This window comes from Bemisia tabaci, chromosome 2 (assembly GCF_918797505.1).
Source record: "Bemisia tabaci chromosome 2, PGI_BMITA_v3".
NCBI lineage: Eukaryota > Metazoa > Arthropoda > Insecta > Hemiptera > Aleyrodidae > Bemisia > Bemisia tabaci.
This window is the reverse complement of record NC_092794.1, coordinates 22,962,731-22,990,549: the sequence shown is the minus strand read 5'-3', so window position 1 is coordinate 22,990,549 and position 27,819 is coordinate 22,962,731. Positions and strand designations below refer to the sequence as shown.

General features: G+C 36.6%; 2 protein-coding genes across 3 annotated transcripts; one reads left to right on the top strand and one right to left on the bottom strand.

Moving 5' to 3' along the window:
• Positions 1–1,380: 1,380 nt before the first annotated feature.
• mRpL44 (mitochondrial ribosomal protein L44) lies at positions 1,381–9,025 on the top strand. Its single transcript, XM_019060849.2, has 6 exons — positions 1,381–1,589; positions 2,797–2,926; positions 3,878–4,132; positions 4,856–4,940; positions 5,620–5,923; positions 7,209–9,025. Exons 1-6 carry the CDS (start codon positions 1,526–1,528, stop codon positions 7,415–7,417), a joined length of 1,047 nt encoding a protein of 348 aa, XP_018916394.2. The 5' UTR covers positions 1,381–1,525; the 3' UTR covers positions 7,418–9,025.
• A 256-nt stretch (positions 9,026–9,281) lies between these two features.
• Positions 9,282–27,462, bottom strand: Sas-4 (spindle assembly abnormal 4). Of its 2 annotated transcripts, none has more exons than XM_019060839.2 (13): positions 27,330–27,462; positions 25,930–26,107; positions 25,001–25,143; positions 23,968–24,358; positions 22,663–22,847; positions 20,078–20,255; positions 18,724–19,021; positions 17,226–17,453; positions 16,412–16,691; positions 15,517–15,669; positions 14,463–15,148; positions 13,490–13,688; positions 9,282–12,165 (listed from the first exon to the last, which is right to left on the bottom strand). In XM_019060839.2, exons 2-13 carry the CDS (start codon positions 26,072–26,074, stop codon positions 12,028–12,030), a joined length of 3,024 nt encoding a protein of 1,007 aa, XP_018916384.2. In that variant the 5' UTR covers positions 26,075–26,107; positions 27,330–27,462; the 3' UTR covers positions 9,282–12,027. The 2 variants fall into 2 exon arrangements, with proteins under 2 accessions (XP_018916384.2, XP_018916382.2); XM_019060837.2 differs by having other exon boundaries at positions 27,048–27,409.
• Positions 27,463–27,819: the final 357 nt, after the last annotated feature.

The window sequence follows — 27,819 nt, the reverse complement described above, 5'->3', positions numbered from 1 at the left end:
GTAGGTTATAGGAACCTCCATAGCATATCAACGGCGTAAGTCCGCAATCACATATTTCGTTTGTCGTGTCTGAAAATCTCCGCCTCTATGTTATTTTTTTAAAGGAGAACAAATTGACAGCATTAATCCTTGAAGTTTTTGCAGAATTTTCTTCGCACAGAGAAGAAACATTACGGCAATTTTAAAGAATTGCCGTTGAGTAGTTTTTTATTTAAAATATAAAGTATGACAGGAAGTCTGCGACGTCGCAAACCGAGTTATGTGATTGCCGACTTACACCGTCGACACCTCCGCGTATAACGCATAAAGCGCATCTGAGCATGCTCAGAAACATATCTAACTTTTAGCGATTTCGAGGGCCGGCAACGTTGTAATATATTTAAAATAATGCATTTCTCGGAAATTTGACAGTGTCTCGATAAATGCATATCGACGGTGAAACTACCAAACCACGTATCTCGTTTGCGATGTTTAAAAATCTACGCTCGCATTTTATTTTTTTGAAGTAGACCAAATCAATATCATTCCTTGATATTTTCACAGAATTTTCTCCGCACGAAGAGAAAAAATCACAGAAATTTTCAAGACTGGACGTTCAGTAGTTTTTCACCTAAAAAATAAAGTATGACAGGAAGTCTGCGACGTCGCAAACCGAGATACGGGGTTGGGTAGTTTCACCGTCGATATAGGATCGAAAGGAAATCGCATATCGACGGTGAAAGTCGGCAATCACATAACTCGGTTTGCGACGTCGCAGACTTCCTGTCATACTTTATTTTTTCAGGGGACAACCATTCAACGGCAATTCTTGAACACTGCCCTGATTTCCCTTCTTTGTGCAAAGGAAATTCTAAAGAAAAACTTGTGGGAATGATGCAAATTTGTTCTCCCTTATAAACATAAAATAGGAGCGGAGATTTTCAAGCGCCTCAAACGAGATACGTGATGTTGCATAACCCGCAAAAAAAAAAAAAAAAAAAAAAAAAAAAGTCGAAGACGAGGTACGAGGAAACGCGTTAACATTCTTTGTCGTGTTTAAGCAACCTACGGACTTCTTTAGATAAAATGTATCTCCTAGTATACATTTTTGCAGCTAACTCATAATCGACAAATATGAGGAATCGTGTTTTTGATCCATCACCCGTGATATTCTTCTTTTTGGAGGCGTTTTATGTGTGCCAGTAACACCTCTGCCAGAATTTTGACGGAGCAAATATAACTAATCAATTGAGGATAAGGATGTATGTTCTTGTACAAATAAATTGTCTTCAAAAAAATAGGTTAAAATCACACGCCATACGACTTGTGCAACGACAATTGCTGTTTACTGAATTGAAGGCAAAAGATCTTTCACCGATTAACGCTATTGATTGTGACGTCACTGCCGGAGTCCAGACAATAATAACAACCTAACCTCACATCGGTCAGATTATCGGACACGAGGATTAGGAAACTTGGAAATCGTTGAATTTTTGGCAAAAATAGTTTGATTAAACATTCTCGGTTTTCAGCATTTGTAGACGTGATGTCTATATTTCTTAGGCAAGTAATCGTCGCAGCTTCTCCTCAGCTACACCGCTATCAAGCAGGTATGTAAATTCTCCTCCTGTTAAACTCTCCAAGTATCGTGGTCTTCGTAATGAACTACTGACCTATGTATTGTATTTTAAATTGACTGGTCTGCTGCCGGGTGAACTGTGAAGGGTAGTTTACACTCTAGGACATTTGGTAGGAACTTTCCACAAATACGTACTCAGAATGAATGTCCACATAGCTGAAAGGAATGGCAGCTCAGCTATCCAACCTGATTTTCACACCTGATAGAAGGGCTTTTTTTTTATCGCGGATCAGGGTGGATCGCAGTGGAACGCGCTGGATCGGAATCCTGAGCGATCCGGACCGATCCAAGTGTTCCAAGTGATAAAAAAATCCAGACTTGGAATTTGGTTCGATTTGTTTTTGTTTTGATTTTTTGGGGACGGCAACTTCCTCGCATTAGGTTAGGATCGCAGTGGATCGCGAGCTCGCCCCACCTCGGAAGAGCGATCCAGCGTTCCACTCTGATCCACCTGGAACGCTTGGATCACGCCGAGGAACGGAATAAAAAAATACCGATGTTCCTCGCGATCCGCATAAAAAAAAAGTCCTTGTGGTGTCGTCAGATAAATTGACATTTGTTTACTTTCGATTTGTAGGCTACAAATTTATGCCTCCGCATCAAGCGTCGTTTGTTACATTTCACCCTAATAACATCCACCTCACGATCGCATCGTGAAAAAAACTGCTTATCAGTCATGAACTGAGACCTTTTGGTGGTTGTGATTTCTGTGTGACTTAAAATTTAAATGTTACAAGGTTTGAAAGTATTGGAAAACCTATCCAAGCTTCTGTTCTCTCTTCTTGTTGGATGTTTTCATGTGGATAGTAGGGACGCGAAAACACCTGCAAATTGGAAGTAATACATAAACAAATGTCAACTTATATGACGAAACCTCTAGCGCTCAGACCAAATGAGTTTGTTGGCTTTTAGTCTGTGACAGAAGATCTGCCATTTTATTCTTGCTTTTAATTGCAATGCTAAACTCACAACAGCTGATCTTTTATTGCACTTTACAATCTTCTTGGGGGTCAATACTTGGCAAGTGATCTAGTGATGCAACCCACCGACTCGGATTTCCTTGAAATTTTTTTTTTGTGTGTAAAGTACTTTTAAACTATTTTACAAACTTTTCACAATATGCTTGGGTTCTGCTGTATCATTGTTTTTCTCAATATTTTCTTCTTTGTCTCTTCCAGTAAGTTGCAGAAACACACACAGTTGGCTGCGCGCTACGTTGCAGCTACTCAAAAGAAGGAAAGATAAGCAGGATTTTTTTTACAAAGGACCACCCCGTGTCCCTAATCACCGAAATACCTACCTTGAATGGTAATTCAGGTTTCTTATTATTAAAGAGTTTTAGGAATACCATGAATTCAACGATTTCAGGTACTGTTGTCAAGACGCAGCCTATCGCATTTGTAGAAGTGTGTGTGCTAAATTGTCAGCTAGCACAAGCAGGGGTGCAGAAAGTGCTTAATTGACTGAATAGCAGAGCAAATATGAAGGCTGCTGAAAAGAGGCAGAAAAATGTGAAGGTACCTGAACCCAAAAAAAAAAAAAAAAACGTGAAGGCAAAAGGCGTAAACCAGCCAAGCGCATAGCTTTTTACGTAGGACACTATGTAATGCGCTCTTATGCAAAGAAAATAGTTTAGCACACTCTTTTATGCGAAGGATACAGTGAACCGCTTAAGTCTTAGGTAGACAGCAGTGTGGAGGAGAAGAAATTTCTGCACCCCTGAGCACAAGTGCTGAAGGTTACATTGCATTTGTACCAAAAATGGCATAGATGATGATCCATACTTAAAATGAGTACAGGAGAGAACTTTGGAAAAATCTAGCGGCATTTTGGTCGGTACAAGTGCTTGAGATCCTGTTAAAGTGACACCAAATTTAGCATGTATCATGGTGTATGCCTGGCAAGTGCAGTAAAGGTGGCTCAAAGTTTTACCTTCGAAGTTGTCTGCTTCACTCTATTTAAATGTAGTGCATTGCAGGCATATTAAATCACGCTAAGCGTGTAATTTCAACAAGAATGAAAGACAAATTATCAACAGTAGGTATTGAGAAAATTTCTTTGAAGTATGTCACTTACTCCGACAACATGACGTATAATGTTTTGTTAAAAAAAATTGAGACCCTAGAGCAAAATATTTCTTTGAGTCTTCATCTTTGCATTTAATTTGCATCGTTGCTAGAAGGCAATTTAATTTGTTTTCCAGTGTTGATTTAGGTATTCCTTTAAGGGCATTGTCTACTTTTGTTGGAATTGTTCCAGGAATTATGCTTCAGAAGTTTACTCTTTTGGCAAAAGGCTTGGAGAAAACTTGGATGGTGACTTGCTACGTCAAGCATTAATTGACCGTTCATACATTCTGCAAGAAACAGATAAACTAAAAGCAGTCGGAATTGAAGACCCTAAGTTTGGACAGGATAACTCAGAAATGGCAAATGAAGGAGAAAATTTGATGTCAGATTTCATCATCTCATATCTCAGAGTTGCTTTTCCTAGATTACCAGAAGAAGGAATATGGTAAGAAAGAGAAGTATTTTTCATTTTAATTTCCTTTATCAACACAACCATTGTTATAAATGAGGTTTGAAGAATTTGTCTGATAAGCACCATGTAGATCATGGTATGCATCGTATTGATTAGCATGACCTTGGTGACATCTAGATTCTGGTTATAGGTCAAATGGATCGCATCCAGCCAAAGAAACTCAACGCACTTACAAAGTTTTCAAAACTGTGCAACTTCTTCTAGGCTTTAAAAAATACTAAATATACGTACACAATGAAATTTTCACTATCATTTTCCTCTAAAATTAGCAAATTTTTTATGATAAACTAAAAAAATATGTGCTACTCTTGTCATTTCTTTTATACAGATGAAGAACACCAATGTTATAAGATTTTAATTGTGTTGGTTTACTTCTGCTAAATACAATCCAAATGATGCATTTCAAAGCTGTTTGACACTTTAAGGTGAACTTTTTAAGACCTATGCAATAGCTTCTAATGTGTACGATGAAGTTCTTGTATGAAACGAGGATTCTCAATTCATCCGTATCTTTCCATGTAAACTATTAAAAGAAACATGATGGTGCCACTGAATTTGTTTAAACTTTCTCATCCTTGCTGACCAATATATTTGTAAAAAAATACTGACTGTAGCTTTGTTATTGATATTGTCAATGTTTGTGCGTTCATTTGTGAGACTCCTTTTTTTTATTCATATTCTTTTTCCATATTTTAGTGCAATTCGTGACCATTTGATGGAAGAGGAAACACTTGCAGAGATCGCAAATTTACTAGGAACCTCAGAAATTATTATGTGCAAGGTGAGTACCTACAATTATTTTAAATGAGAGGTGTAATTTGACTAGCAATAAGCAATATGGAAAAGAAAGCAGAATCGGAAAAATTAAGAGTAAAACTTGCATAAAAATACATTCAATTTGCTCTTACAGGATGACAACCTCCTGAAAAGTCAGAGAATTTTGCTCAACCCTGGAAATTGAGGGCATTTTACTGCAGAGCCTTGAAATTTATCTTCCAAGCAAAACATCGCACTTTTCTAACACCAAGGGACTTGGCACATAATCTTTTTTGTGAAAAGAATTTTGATCAAAAATCGTATCCCCAAAAAATGTTAAAAAGTCTGGAAATTAAAATTAAAAACCCCTGGAAAAGCAGAAAATGTTCTAATGCAAATAAAATTTGTTACCTTGCTTGAAGAGGAAGTCATAGTGCAGTATGAACATTGTAATAATTTTTCCATGTCAGTTCTTACCGTATTCAATGTATAAATAGGATAGTGGTTTGTGTATGATAAGTTACTGATTAAACAAAAAATCATTTAAGTGAGTATCTATAGTCTTATTATGAGGCATTTCTGGGTCCTAAAAGTTTTTATATCCACCCAGGGCATTCGTATCAATCATGTTGCCTTTGCTGAAGTTGCTCATATCATGCATGTGAAATCTTAAAAATAATAACGAAGAAACCTTGCTCTTCCAGGATCACCCAGTTGAAAATGGAACCCTAGCCAAGACACTGAAAGCAGTAGTTGCCTGTGTTTCCAGAAGCTCTGGTTTGTCAAGAGCAAAATTGTTCATTAGAGATTTGATTCTGCCAAAACTGGCTGGAAAAGATGTCAGCAGCATCTGGTGGCTCGAAGACCCTCTAACACCCTTAAAAACCATACTGAAAAACGAGGGACGACCAGACCCTGAGCCGAGACTTATCGGTGAATCTGCAAAAAACACCATGTTTGCCAATTTCCGTGTTGGTCTGTACGTGAATAAAGAGTTACTCTCAACTGGTAAGTGAACTTGAAAAGAATCGGTTTTAAAGTTAACATGTTTGAGTTCTAGAGTTGCAGATCAGGAGGTAAATAAAAGGAGTAGCAAATTTTCTATAACTGAAAATAGCCTCCGTGCTAGAGCTGGGGAAAGAAAAGAAGAGACAAATGTCACATCCACAAATTGCACCATTCAACAGATATTTACATGCTAACCAATGGGCCAACTGATGATTGATGCATCCAGACTAATGTAACTTTTCTCTCTTCTTTTCTTTCCCCAGTTCTATTAATTCTCTAATTTTCAACGTCTTTTGTTCATTAGAAGCAAATTTGCAAGGCAGAGAGTCTTGCCAAAAAAATTATAATTCTCTAATAATTATAATTCAAAATTATATGGACCGTGCTCATTAGAGAGGATCTAACCCTCTTTCCGTTGAAACTGAGAAAAAGAGGTTTGAAGTTTTATTCCTGCATAAGGCCTAATGTAGAAAATAAACTTTAACCCCTCTTTTCATAAACTTCATAATTGATTTTTTTCGCCTTCCAGATTTTGGCAGGAGAAAATAAACTGCTAGTGGAACTCAAAAATATTCTTAACTCTATTTTTTGAAATTGTGGGTTGGTTCCTTTCTGATAAATGCTGTCCATATTTCTCCATTATCATGTCTCGAAGAGAAAATCAAATTATTATTTTGTCTTTAGCACTAATTTCTCCATTTGCATCTTATTCTTGATGTTTGAAAATGCTATGACTTTACTATGGGTCCAACTTGCCTCTTTGTGCTATGCCATGAATAATCCATACCTCATAAAGATCGTTGACCTTCTTTATTGGGTGTTTCTGCCGACGATCGGTAATGGCTCCTATGTTAATTGCAATGTATAATAAATCATAGTAATCGTCTTTAAAAGAAAAAATTACCGTGCAAAAGTTCATAAAAATCTGAGGCTCCTCAATTTGGATGACCCCTCAACACTCCGGTATAGTAAATGATGATTCCAGAGAAACATGCATATTGATCATGGTGTATCAAAATTTCTCCTTTTAAGTAAAAAAGAATGAGCTTACCTCCTACAGGATATCGCTCTCACAGAGAAGAAAAACAAGGCTCCTCCAAGGAGAACACAGAATTTTGTTCTATTCCAAAAATGTAGTATGACAGGAACTTCCCTGTGCTGCAAAGTGCAAGGTGTGTGTGTGTGTTGTATTTCCTAGTTTCATCGTTGATATGCAAGTAAAACCAGCAGCACTTATACAGCCATGAAGCAACCAATAAATTTATAAATATTTTTGTTCTGGCAGGTTCTGGTGAAACTATAAGCACAGCTTGCGAAATAGCTGCTCATAATGCTTTGCGGAGTATGTTTGGGATCACTGAAAAAGATCGAGCCTTTCCTTTGTATTTTGACGTTGACAAAATTCCTTCATCAAGCAAGAATCCAAGCTTAGTAAATTGGAGTTCCAAACTATTCTCACAACAAGATACCAAAAGGATAGCCAGCTCTGCTTAGAACTGTCAAGAGAGAACTGGCTTTACTCTTGGGGCTCAGTCTAGACAGACAACATCAGCAACTCTTATTTATAAAAGATCGCATTGACTAGTTTCTCTGCTATATTTAGTTATCTGCCAAAGCCAATTTTAAGTCTAAGTTTAAACTGGTTGGGCAGAAATTGCAGAACCGCCATACTTTTTTGAACGAGTGCGTTTGTCTCGATGGAACCTTAGAAAATCATATTCCTTACAAAATAAAATCAGAGCACTAAAAGTTTGAGAGGTCAAAAAGCTCTAGCGAATTCTTTAATAGGAAGTAAAAGAGACATCAACCTGAAAGGCTTTCCCTTCCTCCAAAGTCTTTTCAACAAGAGGAAAAATCCTTTTCAAATGTTTCATGAGTCCGTACTTGACACAAAAGGCAGATCATCTTTTGACGATAAGTTTTTTTATCCTCCTTTACCTTTAGAATATGGTATGAGCAGTTTTTCAAATAAGAGATTCTTTTATTATAGGCAACAGTGAAGTGGGCGTTTCAGAACCCAAAGAAGATGCTGACTTACCAGGTTTTACGTTATTCTATCATTTCAGTTTTTCCCACTGTTTTGTGAAGTACATCAGTGCTCTGAAAATAATTACTATTTTTTCAAAGCAACTAGTGATTGTTGCTGGATTAGCAATTAGGTCAAAACCTGAAGCCTTTTTTATTTGAGTGATTTATTTGATCTTATTGAAAAGTCCCTTATCTCAAGTATTAAGAAAAACGCAATTGAAAGGTTTGAAAAATTGTACCGCAGAGATTTTCAAAAAAAATTTCAAGCTTCGGCTCTTTTATTCAAAAGAAGTGCGAAGTTTCAGGTTGAAAGCATTTATGCCAAAAAACAAGGTAATGAATTGATTACAGTAATTTGGACTGTCTACATAGAATTTGTGTGCTGTATAATTCCTTTAGATTTAATTCATTTGTACGTATGTAGTACGTTTTACCATGAATACATCCACTTTTCAAAATTCAAAACTATCAAGTTTTGTCCGTCCACAAACCTCAACTTATGTAATGTTTTTCTTTAGCTAATGGTCACCTGATTGAGATATGGTTAAAATAGCGATGAGACAAACTGACACCAGGAGCGCATCCAAAAACTGAACATTATATTAACGAATGTTTTAATAAAAAATTTAGTAATAGTCGCAACTTCACATCCTATTTTATTGATAGGGTACGGTATTTGAAAGTTTTTAGTTGGGAAAGTTGCTATGCAAAAGGATAATTTTTTCCTGGAAACAAAATCTGCAGGTGAGGAGACGTATCATACGCCAGGGAACAACTCTAGAAAAGAGAAGGATTGTAGGACAGGGAAAAATTGCTGCATTTGGAAAACCTGCTTTGCCGACTTATGTACTTTCTTCTGAATCCTTCTTTTTCCCACCTTAAGTTTTTCTGTGCAACAAGCCAGAATGAAGCTTAAAATCTGTCACTAAGCAGTTTACTATGCACACAACCTCTAAAATTGTTGGGATAATAAAACTCATCCTCAATAGATTTTGTTTTGTTTAATTATTATCAATTTAGCTTGTTTTGTACTGTTTTGATAAGTCTATTATATTCACTTATGCCATTTTCAAATCTGGTTTCCGTCATTTCTTCCATCTTTCCTCTTCTGTTAAAAAAGTAAAACAATCTCAGCTTGTTATTTAAATTCTAGTGTGGACCCTAATGTTGAACACCCTTTTGTGACCTTAGTTTTCTAAAATCATATTCAGAGGTGAATGGCTGATTGCATCATATATGAAGTCTTGATGCAAAACTCAGTAGAATTGTCCATGGAAAACGGCCTAATTACTTCTACTCCAAAATGAAAGAAAATAAACAGAGACAAAAATTGTGTATAAAAATTTAAAAATTTAATTTAAAAATTCAATCAGCAACAGCTTTTGTATTGTACATTATGGGCAAAGCGCCGAGAGCTTATACAGGGCTATCCGAAAGTCTCCCACCAACATGATGACTTATTCACTGGTCAAGCTATTGAAGTGAAACTTTGGAACTGGACTTGACCTGGAGCTGTTGAGTATTCCTAGGTCAAAAGGAACCACTCCCCCTACTGGGGAGAAACAGATTTGCTTCGTAATTGATTGAAGTTTTTTTTGTTTTTTTTTTCAACGCTTAACACGAATTTGAAGCTATATGGGGAATAAAATTACTGAACTAACATCCTGGGACGTTAATAATCTTCCCCAATAACCCTGGAATATTGATGGGAACTAATCGCTTTAGTTGTTGATTCAGAACAACAACATCTCAGAACATTACATTAACAGCTAGAGCTGTCATGTTAACATTCTAGAATAATTGTGTAGATTTTCAACATCCCAGTGTGGAATTCAGCAAATAATTTATTTTCCATGTAATTTTCTTGAATACCCAATCCTTTTCAAAATAACACTTTAAAGTGGCAGAAGACCACTGTTCTTCCGAATTCTTGATAAGTTCGTTGCAGAATTGCTAATAAGGGTCGTTTCGAAATGCTAACTATGAATAAAACAATTTTTCCAAACCTTCAATCCTTTCCAAGATCACAGCCTTTTATTGAAAAAAATACCGGTTTTCCACAATTTTTTGGCCACTATTTGAATGGAATTGGGTATTTTGAAAAACCAGCATCAAATTGATGTTCAGCGCTCCAAAAAAAACCAAGATATCAAATTGAAAGCAAACCTGCATACAGTAAGACCTCGATTTATCGGATTTCATGGGACCGGAGGCCGAATCCGTTAAATTGCGATCCGATAATTCGAGGTTGGACTGTAATTTGTCAAGTTGTCACATTTCACAAGATGAGGGTTGATATTATTTGGAGGAAAGATAAAAAGCTCCTCCTTGGGGAGGTCTCTTCAAAATTTTTGTTCAACTCAATAGCTCAATGTGTAAATAATTTAGTGAGGTGGTGAAAGCAAGACTTTCTGATCACCCTGTAAAAGGCTTATAAAATGCTTATTGGTACGAGAGCAACAAAAAAACTAAACACTCTAAAACTACCATAAAAAAACGGGTGCAAAGGCACTATTATTTAAAAATCTGCAGATTCATTCTCAACCCCTCAGCTTGGAAAGATCCTCTTAAAGTGATTTGATTGTCTTAAGGAGGATTAAAAGCCTGTGTTCAGCAATTGCAAATCAAAAGAAGGTGAGCCTTCAGGAAAATTGTTGAAATTTCAATACACTCGTGTGACCGTCCATAAGAAAGAGGCTGATAAAACTCAAACTTGAATTATTTACATACATCATAGAATAAAGAAATATTCTTAGAACATTTTGCACAAAAAACCGCCCAAAAATGTACCAAAAAAACCTCAGGTATGGCGATTCAATGAACATAGTTTTAAAAAAATAAAAAGCTGTATGAAAGTCTAATCCGCTACATTTAGGATATGAAATTGGCGAATTACCATATGACTTGATGCCCTCTACTGGCACAAAAATGAACTAAGATACTTGCAATTTACTCTGAAGTAACTAGGGAGAGTCTCCCAAAAAATATGTAAGAAATCTTAAAATCCGGTTTTTCTACCCGACTTAACAAAAATAGCTTTAATGAAAATCTTACCTCCCTCGGCTAAGGCACATTTTGTGTAAATGGTCAAAAGTAAAGAAGTCAAGAACTCAAATGATTCAACATAAATGCCTCTCATGATTCTTGTATCTGATTGGTTGAACGTATCTCTACCAAACGGAACCAGAGACAGGTGGGAAAAAGGGGTGTGCTTGTTAGTCGAGGGCCATGAGAATGAATGGGAATTATGAAGCGCCAGTGACGTCGGCGGCGACGACGGGAAGCACAAGGGCACAGGAGTGCTCTTTAACTCATGAACCCTGTCCACAACGCTCTTTTCCCCTGCCCATGGCTCATGATTGCAGCATTCAATTAGCACATAGTTCCGTTAGACAAAATGTAATATGCCGCTTTTTCATTTCCCCAAAGGAAATGACGCATACTTTCATACTGTTCCTAATACAGCTTTCTAGAGCACACCCCGTCTTTCCCCCTCGTCTTTAATTCCATTTGACAGTCATATGCCTAGTTATACATACAAAATTAAAAAATTCACATAACTTGTTATTTGAGATTTAAGGATTTTCTGAAAATAATGACTTACTACATCATATCTTACAGAATTTTTTTTCACTAAACCCGAGTAACATTAAATTAGGTCACTACTGGTAACAGGTTTCCCGATGGAGCCTGAGAATGATAAAAGGATATAAATTCTGGCTTGAGAGCAGCACTCTCCTCTCCCCTTATAAAAATCTTAAATGGGGACTTACAGCTTTCAGTTTTACAAAAACGCTGAAAATCCTATCCACCTCCCATGTGCTTCATTGCTAAAGCTAACTTCCAAAAAGTAGTGCCTAAGCAACTTCTGAACTCTAAAAGACGTGAACACCATGTATTCCTATTCTGTACTAAAAAACTAACTCCTTAATTTCATTCTTTGAACTGTGCATGTGCGTTAAAGTGATGATGGTACCAAACAAAATTAGCTTGTTTTTTGTACGAGATGCACTTACGGAATACCTGAGGAAATAAGGACTCCACAGATGTGAAATGATCCTTGAGGAGATATAAAATTAGGTTAACTTAACATCTGAGTCCATAATCAGTTTACCATTCTTATCTTTCAGCCGAATTCTACCGTTAGCATAACGAGTTTCTTGAGTCCCATCAGGATAGACTAGTTTCACGGTGCCATCAGCAAATTCTCGCTTCTGAAAATAATTTTGAAAAGTTCTGTGAATGATACAAGCAACCGAAGTACCAGTTAAAAACCAGAAAATCTTTTTAACTATGAAAACTAATGAACAGCAAACAGGCGAAGAAAAATTATGGCGCATCGTATTATTACTCAGAAGTACTGAGTGAACTGAAACCCCAAGGATTCCACAAATATATTTCATTTCCTACCCCAAGAAGAAACAGCTCATGAAAGTAAGGAGATGGAGTGATGGTCTGAGTACATTTTGCAATTGTTGGGTTACGCTAGAGTACCTTTATAAGGAGAGTATGGACAACTCGGACAACTCGATTTATGTAGCTCTTAGGGCCCAAAAGGGCGACAACGTGAAAAACGAAAATCACTAGAAAAGTGCTGCTGCCAACCTATGCATTTGGAAGATTACTCAATATGGCCGGCAGCGCATTACAAACAAGCGTCTTTAAGGATTAAAACTTTGAAACTGAGAAAATGTAAGCAAAGTCAAAGTTTCATACGTGCTTTGATAATTTTAGATCAGTGTAAATATTTGAAAGGTGAAAATTAGTACTAGATAATTCGAGTTCATAGGTTGGCTCCCCTTTTGGGCCCTAAGAGCTACATGACTTGATCAAACTTGACCTCCAAATTTTTGAGCTGTCCATACTCTCCCTATAAAGGTACTCTAGGTTACGCTATCCATGGATTGCTTGAAAAGTTTGAGAAATTTTTTTGTCATGAGGAAAGAACTAGGTTGTGCCTTTCCAAAGGTTCTCGTTCAGAAAGGTACAATCTAGTGAGGGTCTTAAATTTTTACAAATTTTATCCAACTGAAGAAGGCTATGATGTCTTCAGCCGGTACGTCTTGGTGCATGAGTTTTTTTTCTAGCCTTGTTACCCGCTGTTGAATTTTTTAACATTATATGTATTGTCACAGGCTGCTTAGTGCTCAGTTTTTAACATATCTCCTCCCTGTACCTTTATTCTCTCCTGCTTACTGGTGAAAAAGAAAAATGTCATACCGACTACAAAACTAGATATTTCAGCAGAAGAATGAGAGACTAATCTTTCAAAACGAACATAAAGGAAAAGCTATGAACGAAGTGTCAAATATTTTTTAAGTTTTTTAAGCGCATTTGGACTATTTTTGAAAGGTCAAGGAGGAAGAAGAATTTGAGAATTGGAAAAAATTTCAAGTTTATAGATTTTAGGATTAGAAAAATATTTTCAATTTTTGTTTAATATGGAATTAAAAGATGAAAATAGTTAGTAGTTAGGATACAACCATGGGGAAACTAACTTCGATAAGGCTTAGTTATACACAGAACAAAGAGAATTACCTTATACTCTGAGGTATGGATTTCTTTCTGTCCATTTGGCAGCTCTAACATTCTATAACCAGTTTTCTTGTTGGTTTTCAGAACTGACTTGTCACTAAAAGTCCATTCTTCCAATCCATCAGGAAAGATTTTGCGGGAACTTCCGTTGGGAAAAGAGATCTCTACAGTACCATCCGTCAGTCGTTTTTCAACTTGTCCACTGAAAGAATTGATAAAAATAGAGATGTTAGACACCTTGAAAATGGTTTGAAAACAGGTAAGTTAAACATTTTTTTCAACTCAGAGATTTTCTCAAATCACGAAGATACTACATAACTCTTTACCCTTGTAACCCTCTAATTGGGAGCTTCTTGAAAGGATTAGATTACGAAATTTGGGCTAGCAAGGGTTCCCTAAAACCTTGATCTTCGCCAACACTAGCCCTATATATTTGGTTATGCTACGCTGCTGGGGTAAGTGGTCTGCTAGAGTCAGTCATTAGGTTGGACTTCCACCATCATGTATCTCAAATCATCAAAACAATATTACAGACAAAATTAAATCAGGGGTGCATCAAACTCTGCTTGTGCCCCTCAAAACACAGAGTGTCCTATGAGAAGCTAATACACATAGGAAGTATGGTGCTCTTCCTTCTGCAGTATTTTATCCATACTCTTGGAGGAGGGACACAATGTGACCTCCCCTTGCGTGGGTACAAAATGTCCATGACAGACCGATCAAGTTTGCTTGGTCTTTTCTAACTAATCAACAAATACTTTAGTGCTTTTCACTGAATACAGCAGGACCTAAATTTGTTGGATTTCTCAGAACTGACGAATTGATCCATTGAATCTCAGAATCTTTTAATTCAAATTAGCTTGACGCCCTTGAAGGGACCAGGGGATCGATTCGTTAAGTTGCGGAATCCGTTAATTTACGATCCGATATATTAAGGTCTTACTGCATGTATTTAATATAATAATAAAAAACCTACTTGGAAAATTCAAGAATCTCTAATCCATCGCCGTAAGTTGTGTGCCAAGTCTTGCTTGCAGCATAGTAGTACTTAGTCAAATTTTCCGCAACCACCATCTCTTTCACATCGCCATTGTAGTAGATAATTTTGATCAAGTTCCCATCTGGTGAGATTTTTTTGACGTTCCCATTTGGGAGCCAGATTTCTTTTCTCCCATCAGGGTAGATTTTCTCGCGGTTGCCATCAACTGAAATGCAATCAATTATATCGCCTTCCACTTTCGATTCAAAAGTTTGCCTCAATGGGGATGTATCCTTTTTAGTGAAGAAATCATCCTCATATTGTTTCAATACGACATCTTCTTCTGGGTAAACGGCTTTGAGGACAGGTTTTCGAACGGCTTCAAGAATTGGATCCTTATCATCTGAATCCGGAGTATCGCTCTCGTTTTGAATGTTGATCTGAACCCTTTTTTGGACTTTATCAGGGTCCTTACAATTCTTGAGGGTCGATTCGCGTCGTTTCTTAACTGTTTTCAGGTTAGAGGGCTTGTTAATGATTTGAGGTTTCTTAAGGATTTGTTCGCGCTTATCCAAAAGCTCTTCAATATCTTCTGGAGTGAGGTTGCTAAGCTGTTTGTTGATTGCATGGATAATTTTAGTGTTCATCATGCCGTCAGCAAGTTTCACGCCTTTTGAAATTAGCTGAAAAATGAAAAGAAAATATTCAATTAGAAAATGATGGAGAAGAGAGAAACGTGGGGCATTACTGTTCTTTCAAGTTAGATTCATAAAATTGTTGAGTGTTGGGATACAGCACTCCTGTTTCACTCCTTTTCATTTTCTAAAAATTTTAATCTCTATTTGTGGATTTTTTAAAACTGCTGAAGGAACATATAGGCCATGGGAAATTAGCCATGCAACTAACGAAAGAAAAGATGGTCTAGGTAAGGTTTGAAAATTTTAAGCTGAACAGCCATTGTTGATTTGATAATGCATATTTCCTAAAATTGCAGTCAGGATGTGGATTTTCCCTGATTTACTTCTGAAGTCTCATATTTGATGAATCTCACCTGTTTCTGTGCTGACCCTTTCTGCAAAGTGATTACTTCCTCTTTGAGATGATTATTATCCTTCTCCATTACTTTCATTTGGTTGCGAAGTCGAGCTAAAGTTGATCCCCATTTACCCTCTTTGCGTTCCAATTCCTTTTTCAATTCTGCAACCTAGAGCAAAGAAAATGGACTAAGAATACACAAAGTAACTGGTTGCAAACTCTGTTCTTGTTAAGTAATGAAATCACAAAAATTCATGAGGTCTTCTTTGAAATTATAATATACTTTCTATAAAAAAATTACACCAAGAAAGAAAGAACTGAATCTTGTGCTCCTCAAGAGGGAGGCATAGAAAGATAGAACAGATAAAACATCTACAGAATCATATAAAAAGGAGGAACGAATTCGAGGCCTGATTTTACAATTAAAAAAAGAACAATGTAGATTCTTTGATTCCCCATTGCTTATCTTCTGAAATCCTATCTTTGGGCCATTCTGGGTTTCTTAGGAAACCGATATTCAGCAAATCACAATCAGGGTTTCCATAATTTTGTTCATTTTCTGATTCCCTGACTTTTTTGCTCTTCCCTGACTTCAAATTGTTTTCATTTCCTGACCATTGAACGAACTATTTAGATACATTGCTTATCCATCTAATTATGCTGAGTTTTGTTAAACGTTGTTCGCAAAATTCCCTGACTTATGAGATTTTTAAGACTGCCAGAAACCCTGCTTCTGCACCATTTATTTCAACACCAAGAGACAACTTTTGCGCGGTACACTTTCTTGAATTCAAAAAATATATGCAAAATGGTCCTCTCAATGGAGGTGCTTTCAGAAAAAGTAGCAAATTCTTGGTTTCTATTGCACTGCACTAATTAATGCATAACTTCTGAAAATGAGTTAAACGAACCTCATTCTTGAGCATCTTGATCTCTTCTTGCTCCTGCTTACTTGGTTTACTTCGCACTTCTTTCGTATACCTCTCAAAGACCAGCCGTTCTTTCTGCAACTTCTTACGTTCCTCTGCTAGTCGCGCTTCATCTTCCTCGTGAAACTTCTTCATCCTGGTTTCAAACTCCCGCTTTTGTTTTTTAAACGTAGCTCGCTCTGATTCTAACTCTTGTTTCTGTTGCAACAACTTTGCATTCTCCTTCCGAAACACTTGCAACTCCTTCTCAAGATCCTCTAACCTGAAAATTATTCAATTTAAATTGAAATTATTTTAAAATATTTAACTGTACGATTACACGGATTTAGAATGATCAAAATATTTTCCTTAAAAACATGCTGATTACAATAGTTTTTTTCCTTCATTACTTCCAATACTCCCCAGGGGGGGATCCTTTGCTTAAAGCCTCATTTTCCACAGTCCCTACTCAACAGCCAGCCCCCGGCAAGAGTGTGTTGAGACCATTAAACTAAAGTTACTTAGCCAGGAATCAAACTTAAGACCTCTGGGTCATAAAGCCAGCAATGCACGTATAACAAATATTTATCAAACTCTTGGGACCTTGCTCATAGAAAATAAAGTCTCATTTTGATCTGAGGAATCGCCTCTCAAGGTAAAGCTGATTAATTTTGGGACACACTGGGTAAGATGCAACTTATCTTTTGTTGTGGCAGCAGTTTGGAAGTAAAGTAAAGATCTTAAAACTACTAATTGAATAAACGGTACTAATTATCCGATTTTTGACCAGACATATAATTTGATTCTTAAAACTTACCTCTGTTGTAGTAACTCGGTCTTAAAGTTTGTAGAGTCAGCTTGCTTCTTTAACGGATTATATTTTTCATATAATGAGCTCTGATCTTTCATCAAGTTCTGGAGTAAATTTTCAGGCTGGAATTTAAGACCAAGATCTTCAAAATCCTTCTGTGTTATTGAATTAAGAGCAGAGGATTGCGGATAAGTGCCACTGGTTTTTGGTAAAGCAGCATCTTGGCTGGGTAAACTAAGAAAAAAAAGAAGATACAGAATGAGACACCCGAAGTTCAAAAATATATCTGAAGATTTAATCTAAATTTTGAAAAAATAATTTTTTATGATGAAAAGAGCATAGTTGTTAACGATTTTTCCGTTTTTTGGACATTTCTTTTGTTTGTTTGCTTGTTTTTTGTTACTGCTTTCCTGGAAACATGAAGAGTCCTACTTAAAAAACTCTTCGTGCAATTACACTCTACTCTGCTTAAGAAAGATGGCAATGCACGATGATTATCTACTTCAATCAACACCGATATGGTAACAATTTGAAGCTAATTGCCTTGAAAAATTAATACTAGTGGGTCGAATACATTACAAGCGAAAGAAAAAGTGGAGAGAAATCTGAAAATGTTTAAGCTTTTGGCGGCTCATTCAGACTTCAAGAGTGAAGGGTTTGATAAAACCCCAACTGCGGGCAGCCTCATTACTGAAGAATTGGTGTGTTTTCTCAGAGGCAAGCCAGCTTGGCAATGGGGATTTTGTAAAAAAACTTCATTGGTGAGAAAACTCATGGATGAGGAATTAATTGCGGTCTCTTTAGCACCAAAACCTGAAAAGAAGACAGGTGCTTGCCGGATTGCAGGACAGCAAGCCACCAGGGTGGGAGACCTATTTGTCTTCCGTCTTGTCCTTTGTACAATCAGAGAGACGGATTGACCTTCCATTTAATAGAGGAAAAATCTCCTAGCCAAGATTTTGGGCCAATTCCTCTTGTGCAAAGTTTCTCATGGGCAAGGTTTTGGACCAAACCTTTTTATTGAATAGCTTTGTTGTTCATGTCTTTCCCCAAACTTCAAAGGTGAAGCTTCATGAACAGTGAGGATAGTATGTGGCCCATTCTGCCAAGCTAAGGAAGAACGCCGTAGGTGTTCAGGTGTTACCAAATTTCTGTTGGTAAATCAAAAGTTTTCGGGAAAATTTGTATATATTTTTCAGATAATTTTGTTTGCAGTTTTATCTAAAGTTCTTGAAAATTAATTGTAAAAATATTCATAACTTTCCTTGTAAATAAACATTTTATCAAAGGAAATTTAGCAACTCTCGCATGTCATACGCCGTTTTTCCTTGGCACAGCAGCATTTCTCTCCTCTAGAGCTCTGCACTCATCTTTACCAAATTTGATTAATTGTTTCAAAACATTTTTTCTGCAGGCAGAGGATGAACCAGAGCAGAATATTTCTAGGAAGCGATTAAATATACGGGGAATCATAAACAATGCAAATCCCTTTTGCAGTATTTACCTTGCTGATGGGCGGAGAGCACTTTTCAGGGGGGGATTCTCTTTAGAAGTAGGCAAGCAGGGCGCAGAGGCTCTTTGGTAGATAATATCATCATTGAAGTGAGCATGTTTCTGGAAGTTGGGCGGAGGACTGCATAATCGTTCACCATCATCCGAGCTAAAGCTTGCCTTGTCAGTTTCCCCAGACTCCTCATCAGAGCTAATATCTGTCCAGCCATCATCATCCCCTACTTCAGTATCATCGTTGAGTTCAGCTTCCGGGTATTGTAGATTTTGTTTCGATGCTACTTTCTCACCTCCTGAAAAGTTTAAATATTATAAATAGATGTTACTATTTTTTTAAAACAGAGAGGTAAAGCTCAAACAATATGAATTGATTCTTCATTCAAAGACTCACTTCTCTGAGAGGACGGTCATTCATGGCCAATTATCACTTTTCAGAATTCACAAATGGACCAAACTCTATAATGTAAATCTTTGTTTCAATTTAATGAATCCAATAGACGAAATCTGAGCAAACTAGTCCAAATACTTATACGCACAATTAGTTCCAAGGAAGCTTCAAAACACCATAACACAAATCGTTAACGAATTAAAACAAATTGTAACGTCTGTCACATTGAGCAATGTCAAATTTGTGTAGGATATAAGTTTACTGTGAGATATCGTGACACAGGCCTTTGCTTAATTGTAACCAAAAACTTTCTTTAACTTAATCTGTTATTCATTGGAAAAATCAAGAGTGATTCAGATATCGATTTTCTGATCATTGAGAGCTACTCATTCTGCTCAAAATTTAATTTACCATACCTTTCCACCAGAGATGCACTTAACATGGATACTACAAGTTGAAGATCTCAAAAGTGCATTTGACTGTTCTGGAAAGGTTATGTCCAGAAAAAGTCCAAACTTGCGCGCTGCAGATATTTTTGAGACTTTGCACTTCCATTCAACCTGTAGTTCTTTTTCCCCATTTTCCCAAAGTTTCTAGCCACCCAAATATATTTGAAAATTATGACAAGGGATTAAAAGGCCAAATCACAGCACTTTTTGCGACTTTATTGATCGAGAGGAAAAAATTGTAGCAAAAAGCGATTTGAACTTGAAGCGGTTGAAGTTTGTTCGCAGAAACAAGCAAAGGGTCAAAAATTTCCTCATAGTTGGAATCATTTTCTCAACAGAATCAGCATTGCTTTTGAATAATGAAACATATTGAATTATTGAGTTTAAAAGCTGTGCGTGTCAAAGGTAACAGTGAACTTTCAATTAGATACTATGTCTGCTTTCATTAATAAGAGACTTCTGTATCAAATAGAAATGAAAGAAAAAATTAAGTTAGAGTTAGGAGTCCAAACCTGGATGGTTGACAGCTGTTCCTTCCCTTCTTTGGTTGATATCATTATTTTCTTTCAAGGGCGTCACCTTCACTGAATCGTCCATCAACTGCGCGATTGTTGATGATGTGGAACAAAAACTTGCCTCCCCAACTTTTTCTTCAAGGATTTCAAACACCCTCAGTTCTTTTTCTTCTTTCTAAAACATAAAAATATAAAAAATTGAAATAAAGAAAAAAATCGACTTTCTTGGAGAAAATTTCATTGAAAATTATTGACCATCATCTGCACCAAGTCTGCCCCACATTCGTTTCAGACTTTGGTGATTTCATACCTCTTTGCAAAACTACTAAGGCTCAAACCTTGTAAAAACTATTTTTTCATTCCATACTGTTGTAAACCATTTTAAAGTTCTACATTTGACATGGGATCAATTACATGGACCTACGGGGACAAGGCTATCAAGACACATACTGGTGCCATCAGTTTTAGATGCATACAATAGAAATCCTGATGATTATGACAGAATAATGATGGTCAGAGCTGCTCCAAGACAGGATACAAAAGAGGGGGCCCTAGGTGAGCCCTGTCCGAGAGCCAAAGTTAATAAAGGGCACAAGCTGAGCCCTTACAGGCATACTATTTGACTTTTGATACCCCAGCTACCTTATCTACAGCCAGAAGAAGGCAAAAAACAAAAAACTGAAAAGTATGTTATTTTAGGTAAAATATGGCTCAAAAGAATTGTGAAATTCCCAATCTTGACTCCATTCCTCATTTTTTTAGCCCCTGCTATTGTGATTTTTATGATTTTATCAGCTATTTACATCTTCGAGGAAAGAGCGACGCCAAAAACGACCGTTTTTTGGCACAATTTGGGCCAGAAGGGATTTTTCTGAAACCGGGCCCAAACGATACCTTATGATACCCTAAAACTCTGGTAAAAATTTTAGCTTGAGTATACGCCCGGTTTTTGAGAAATGAGGGGGCAAAGTTGCCAAATCGACATCATTCTGGATAGCATTTCTACAGCAAAAAGACGGGAAAAATGGACGAAAAAGTCAAATATTTGATGGGTTTCGGCTGTAAATGTTCTCATTGGGCCCCCAAGCATTTAACTGTGTTCAGTTTCAAAAATTTTGGTCGCTTAGTGGTCCAAAATGGGGAGAAATCGTCGACAAATCAGGATTCTTTGTCAAATTTTTAGAAATGGAAGTAAAATTGTCGGTCTGCTGCAGTTTTCATGGCTAACAATGTTCTTATTGGTCCTCAATGTATGAAAATGTGTTCAGCCTCACAAATGTACATCGCACAGTGGTCAAAAATGGGGGAATTAGTGGACAAATTAAGATCCTCTGTCAAACTGTTGGTCCCCAGTAGAGTTTAAATCCCGGAAAAATGCATGTTTTTATTTTTTTTAATTATTTATATATATCAGACCGTATTGTTTATAGAACGTTGTTATAGAATAGAATTTGTAGCATTATTTCAATAAAATATGCAAACTTTCAGAAATTTAAAAAAAAGAAAGAAAAGTGGAGAGAAAAAATGTAAAAAAGATTTAAATAGTCAAAAAAAGAATTTAAAGAATTTTTCTGGGATCTAAAGTCTACTGGGAACCAATAGTCGTACATCATTTTTAAAAAGTTAGGCAGAAGATCTTAATTTTTCCACTAATTTCCCATTTTGGACCATTGTGCGATGAAAATTTGATAAACTGAACCCAATTGAATGCATTGAAGACCGATAAGAACATTGTTCTGCAGGAGACCAACAATTTTACTTCCATTTTTAAAAAGTTTGACAAAGAATCCTTATCTGTCCACGATTTCTCCCCATTTTAAACCACTGTACGTCCAAAATTTTTGAAACTGAAGATAATCATATGCACGGGGGCTCAATAAGAACATTTACAGGCCAAACCCATCAATGGTGTAACTTTTTCGTCCATTTTTCCCGTCTTTTTGCTGTAAAAATGCTGTCCAGAATGATGGTGATTTGGCAACTTTGCCCCCCCATTTCTCAAAAACGGTGCGTATACTCAAGCTAAAATTTTTACCAGAGTTTTAGGGTATCATAAGGTATCGTTTGGGCCCGGTTTCAGAAAAATCCCTTCTGGCCCAAATTGTGCCATTCTTGGCGTCGCTCTTTGGTGAAGTTGACAAAATTAGTAAAAAACTGACAAAATTGATATGACAAATGATTATAGTGTGATTGAATGACACACAGTGGAACGAGCTAATGGGGAAGGTCAGAAGGTTTGAGGAAGGCTAAGAACTTTCTGCACCCCTGTCTGGCCCCTCCCATTGACTCGATCGACTCTGTAACGGTTAGCTCGGACCTAAATTAATTTAGTGAAAACTAGTGGCATTCCACTTGAAAAAAGGGATGGAAAGAAGGTTCTCCAGAGCATTTTGCAAATTAAAGATGCCACATAACTTTCATGGTAACGCAATATATTCAGATTTGAAGGACGAATCCAATTCATATGTAAATGCTTGCAATTCACGAGTGGCTCTGGTTCAATCTAGATGTAAAATTGTGAAAGGTTCGAATTGCATGAAAAATATAAAGGTGGGAAATGTTTAAAATGACTGTAGACTTACCTTCTTTTGTTTGTACTCATCACAAGGTACAGAAGACGACTGGTTCTCTCGTTGACTTAATACTGGAGGATTTGTGGGTTTTTTCAAAATAGAAGAGAGAGCATTCATTTTTTGTGCAGTTTTGGTACAACTTGTAGTGGGAGCACTCTGCGAGGACTTCAAAGTTGATGGCTGCATCCTAGCATCTTCAATTAAAATTTAATACATATTAATATGAGCATTGTATAAACCCAGCAGGAAGTTGTGGAGACACACTGTCACATAATAAAATTAGAATAAAGCTAATGACCGAAGATCATGACCAAAGTTACAATTCAAGATTTTGATCAGAAACATGTCTCAAGATGTAATCTGTAAAATTATTTGACAAAATAGTGCAGTTTTTCTTCACATGAATTCATATGATTCAGAATTTATTATTAGTAACAACTATTTAGGGAGAGGGAACCTTTCAAGAAGCTATGGAGCTGTGATGGATCATTTTTTATTTGATTTAATTCAAATCAATAAATGTTTTGGCTGGATTCTCCATCTCTGATTTTGAAAAAGGACTCGCATTTTGTCTGACAAGTAAAAACGTATACATGAAATATGAGTGCATCATTTGTGTTGTAACTCCTCATGCGAAAAAGCTTTAAAAAAACTCTTTTGGATGAACCCATAGTTATTTTACTCTATTAAAATAGGTTAAAATCTCTCCTTCATCTGCCCGGAGAAAAAAGACCCTGCATTTAATCAAAAACATCAAAAATATGAATAAAACATGAATTCATCACTTATGTTTCAATTTCTTGGACGAAAAATGTTCTTTTGGATAAATCTGCTGCTAACATACTCTCTCAAATCAGTGAAGACCAACACTAGATCCTTTATACGACCTGAGAAAAAAACTCCACATTTCTGGTAAATGTAAAAAATATGAGTTCACATTTACTTTCATGACTTTACACAAGAGGAAACCTTAAAAAAGCTCTCTTTGATATATCTATGATTATTTCACTCTCTATAAATCTGTCAAGACATTGGCAGGGTCACCTAGACAGATCTATGATTATTTCACCCTCTTCAGACTTGTCAAAAAATCAGTAGGATCCCTCATATTCCCAGAGAAAAAAATGGACCATCTTATTGAATATTCATGGTGCTACAATTTGTGAGTTCTATGTTCATTGGTGTTATAAGCTCTTGCCTAATGCGAGGGTTTCCAAAAAGTAGTTCATAACTCTTTATAGCTCCTTCAGCTGTTATTCTCTTAATTTTATTTCAAATTATGACTTAATATTAATTATTCCTGATTTTACTCACTCTTGAAAACTGTTGAGGTTGTAGATTGCCTCGACTTTTGTGGGGGCGGAGGTTTACTCCTTACAGGTGTACTGCGCTTGTTGCTAGTGGTAACACTACTTTGAGTGTTCCGTAAAGCAGCATGGCTCCGAGTGCGGTAAAAGTTCATTTTGACCGGTTTTTTAAAATCCTCTGGTGTCATGTTGAATCTAGCAAGTCCTTCCCCTCTTCTTAAGAATGGCTTCTTTGGTTTAGACTTTATCATTTCTAGTTGAGCTTCCTGTTCTTCGTAAGGATTATTTTCTTTGTTCTGTGAGAGACTCATCTCAAGGAGCTTTTCATAGTCTTGACCAGATGACGAGATAGGCATTTCTTCTAAAAGTGCCTTTTTATGGTAACATTCATTGAGTAACTAAAAATAATAAAGTTCTGCATTAGATAAAAGTTAGTACAAATATGGAATCAAGAATTTAATCTCAACTTATTACTTAAGTTTTCACTGAATGGAATTTTCCACAGTTTTTGCTTGGTAGGATATTTCCTTTAAATTCTACGGCAAATTATACTTGTGCTTATTGATTTCAAATTGAAAGTCCATTGGAAGTTGACGGTGATTTTGAAGTATTTTTTTTTATTTGGTTCTTGAGACTTATACAATAGGGTGATGAGTCCCCCGAATAGGTTAGAAACTGACCATTTGAAGCAAATTTATGAAATTAAAAGTCCTAAGAAAATTGAGTTTCTTCCCTGCAATCCAAAACCACAACATAAATAAGAAATAAATACTTGAATAGCAATGAAAAAGAGGTACTGAATCAGCCGCCTTTGACCAACTCAAACAATCACTCCCCTTCATTTGCTACGGAGCAAGATCTGCTGAGCAAACGGAAAACAAAAATGAATGATAAAATGAAGAGTACTCAATAGGCGATAGAAAACATAGATCATCAGCTTTGTGAGGTTGCCAGACCCTGAGACCAAAGTAATATAATCAAAGCTAACGTAAAAGGGAGAAAAAAAAGTCAGGGTAATACAGGTTTGCGTAAAAACTTACAGCTTCTAAGTATTTAATTCTGTTTTTCCGACTCTCCTCTGAGTCATAGTTGGTGCTGGGATTAAAATTTAGAATCTCTTCCGAGGTCTGGGAGTAGTCCAATACTTTCGAGTCCATTGAACTGCCATCCTCAAGATTCGGTGCTGTTGAAAAATGACCAAACAATTCCAATGATAATGATTCATATTGATAAAGTACAAAAAGAGGAAAAACTTGCACAAAAATATGTGGCTTAAAAAAAAGCTAGATCAGTTCCTCTCATTGTATTAAGATTATTTTTGTTCTGGCAGCAGAAACTTTAGTCAGATTTCAATACTTTAGTTTTGCATGTTTCAGTATTTAGATCATTTGCACATTGTGAATTAGAAGTTGAGCAGATTTCCCTGTTTTTCCTAACTGGGCTTTGGAGGCAGATGATCATCTAGATCTTGCAAATGTTTGAATTATATTTTACTAGCGAGTAAATCTTAGCTTCCGAGAAGTACCACTGCGATAAGGTAATTAATACTACCCGACAAAAGCTTAGCTAAACTGAAGATTATTTTAAGTAAACATGTAAGCTTTAAAACAAATTTAAATTTTAGATAGAGATTGCAATAATATTTCTGGCGATAAAGCTGGTAATACTTCCAAGCTTTGTTTTCAGCAAAATTGCTGAAATCCATTATAAACTTCAAATTATTTGAAAAATATTAAGTTAAAAGTTAAATCTAACATAGGAAGCCTAAAATGTCCTTCATGCTAGCACTTGATACACAGTAGTTTTGATGCCCACTCTGACATATCTATGTAATTCGTGTAGACTAAAACTACAAATATTCCCTTGTCAACACCTGACGTTAGAAGAGAATTTGGCATTAGATGCTTTCTCCAGAATATACACTAAAAGAAAAGTGATGTGAAAATAAACATAAGTTGGAGCTACTTACAATGATTCCGTTCATTGAGGCTAAGGAGATTCAGAATTTGTTTTTTTTGTGCTTCCAGAAAGTCTTTTTCTTCCTGCTGTTGTCCATTGAGTAACTTACTCTGCTGCTCTTTCTGCCAGACTTTCATTTCTTCTAATCGGTGCATGTTTAGATCTGTCTCGGCTTAATTTCTGCGACTCTGAAAGATCCGAATAGTTTGTCAAATCGGTAATGGATAATTTAGATTATATGGCAGGAGTGAAAATATCATTCAACCCAAGGAAAGATTTACATGGATAGAAGGAGAGAAGGTGTGGAATTGCTTGGTATCCGTGAAAATGCCAAAGAAACATAAAATGAAGTGTTGGTTAGCAAGCTCAAATGTAAAAATTGAGTACCAAAGTGCAATCTTGGATCCTTGCAGCACAAGTCTTATGCTTGGGTACTTGAGCACTAGGTAACTTGTATGCCGACACATCAGAACAAAATTACAGACCGCTTAACAACGATGAGACTTCAAAAATGCGTATTTCGGTTGTGGTGCTTCGAAACCTCTGTAACTTTTTTATTTTCTAAAAAGAGACCAAACTGATATCATGGCTTAAAGTTTGCACAGAATATTCTCCATGAAGAGAAGAAAAATCATTGAAATTTTCAAAAGACGACGTTCGGTAGTTTTCCTCGTAGATAAAACGATGGGAAGTCTGCAACGCCGTAAACAGAGATACGCATTTCTGCAGTTTCACCATCGTTGGGGGGAGCCACCCTGTGTAGCAAAATTACCGCCTGAAGTAATTTATTGCGCTATACCTGAAGAACATTCAGGAAAAAGAAAAATTGGGTTTGATGAATTAGTCCAAAAGTCTGTGAAAAAAATCGGTTCCAACGGTGGCGGTAAATACCTTGGTGAGCTCACCCGTGAGCGTATATAGAGCTCGCGCATCGTATGTTGAGACAACGTCAATCACCGAATAGCTCTGAATTCGCACCACTCAACAGGTTAATACATGCAGTCAGGTGGCACCACTGGTGAATGGTGACATAAACAATACTTTGACGTTTGTCTCAACATACGATGAGCAAGCTCTACCATGGGCATAAAGTGCCCGTAGTGAGTAAATAGAGGGTAAATTACTTACATTACATAGTGATAATGCTGTGTATGTATAGGAATAGGTAATATTTAATTTCAAGCAGAATGTTCAAAGTTCCAATCAACACAGAGAAGTCGTAAGCCAACAAGCTACGTTACTTGATGTTCACATCGTCCAGAATTTGCAAGGAAGAATTGAATGCTGTCATAGTAAAAATTGGAAAACTAAATTTTCAGCCACAAGCAAATGCACAATTAAAAGGATATGTATGAAATGAAGGTAACAAATTATAAAATAAAACACGAAAGAGGAAAGAATAAAAGTTACCAGTCGTCGGCCGAACTCGGCGGGAAAACAAAACATAAACAAACTTGAAGAGGTTATGTCATTGTTATTGTTTACATCCGATTAACGGACAGGGACCAGTTCTATAGGACCCTGGACTCCCGTAAGAGTCAATGTAAAAATTCGTGAGCAGGTACTAGTGCTGCATTCTCGCGTAGGATCCTCGCAACTCACTGCTGTTATCAGTTGTTGGACTTCATTGAAATCCGTAGGATCGCGTATAACTGCAAAAAATCGAATTTTTCACCGTATTACAACATGCGACGGGCCCTCCCATGTCGAAAGGGGTCGAAAAACGCCAAAAATATACTTATTTTTCAAGAATTCAGCCGCCTTATGTGTTATTTTTCAATCTCCGGCTTAACCTCACTTTTGGAGCGGGCGATGGATGAGTCGAGGTTCGGGGGGGAGGATCCTCTGAGTTGACTAGGATCCTACGCGAGAATGCGCTGCAATCACCCGCTCACAACAG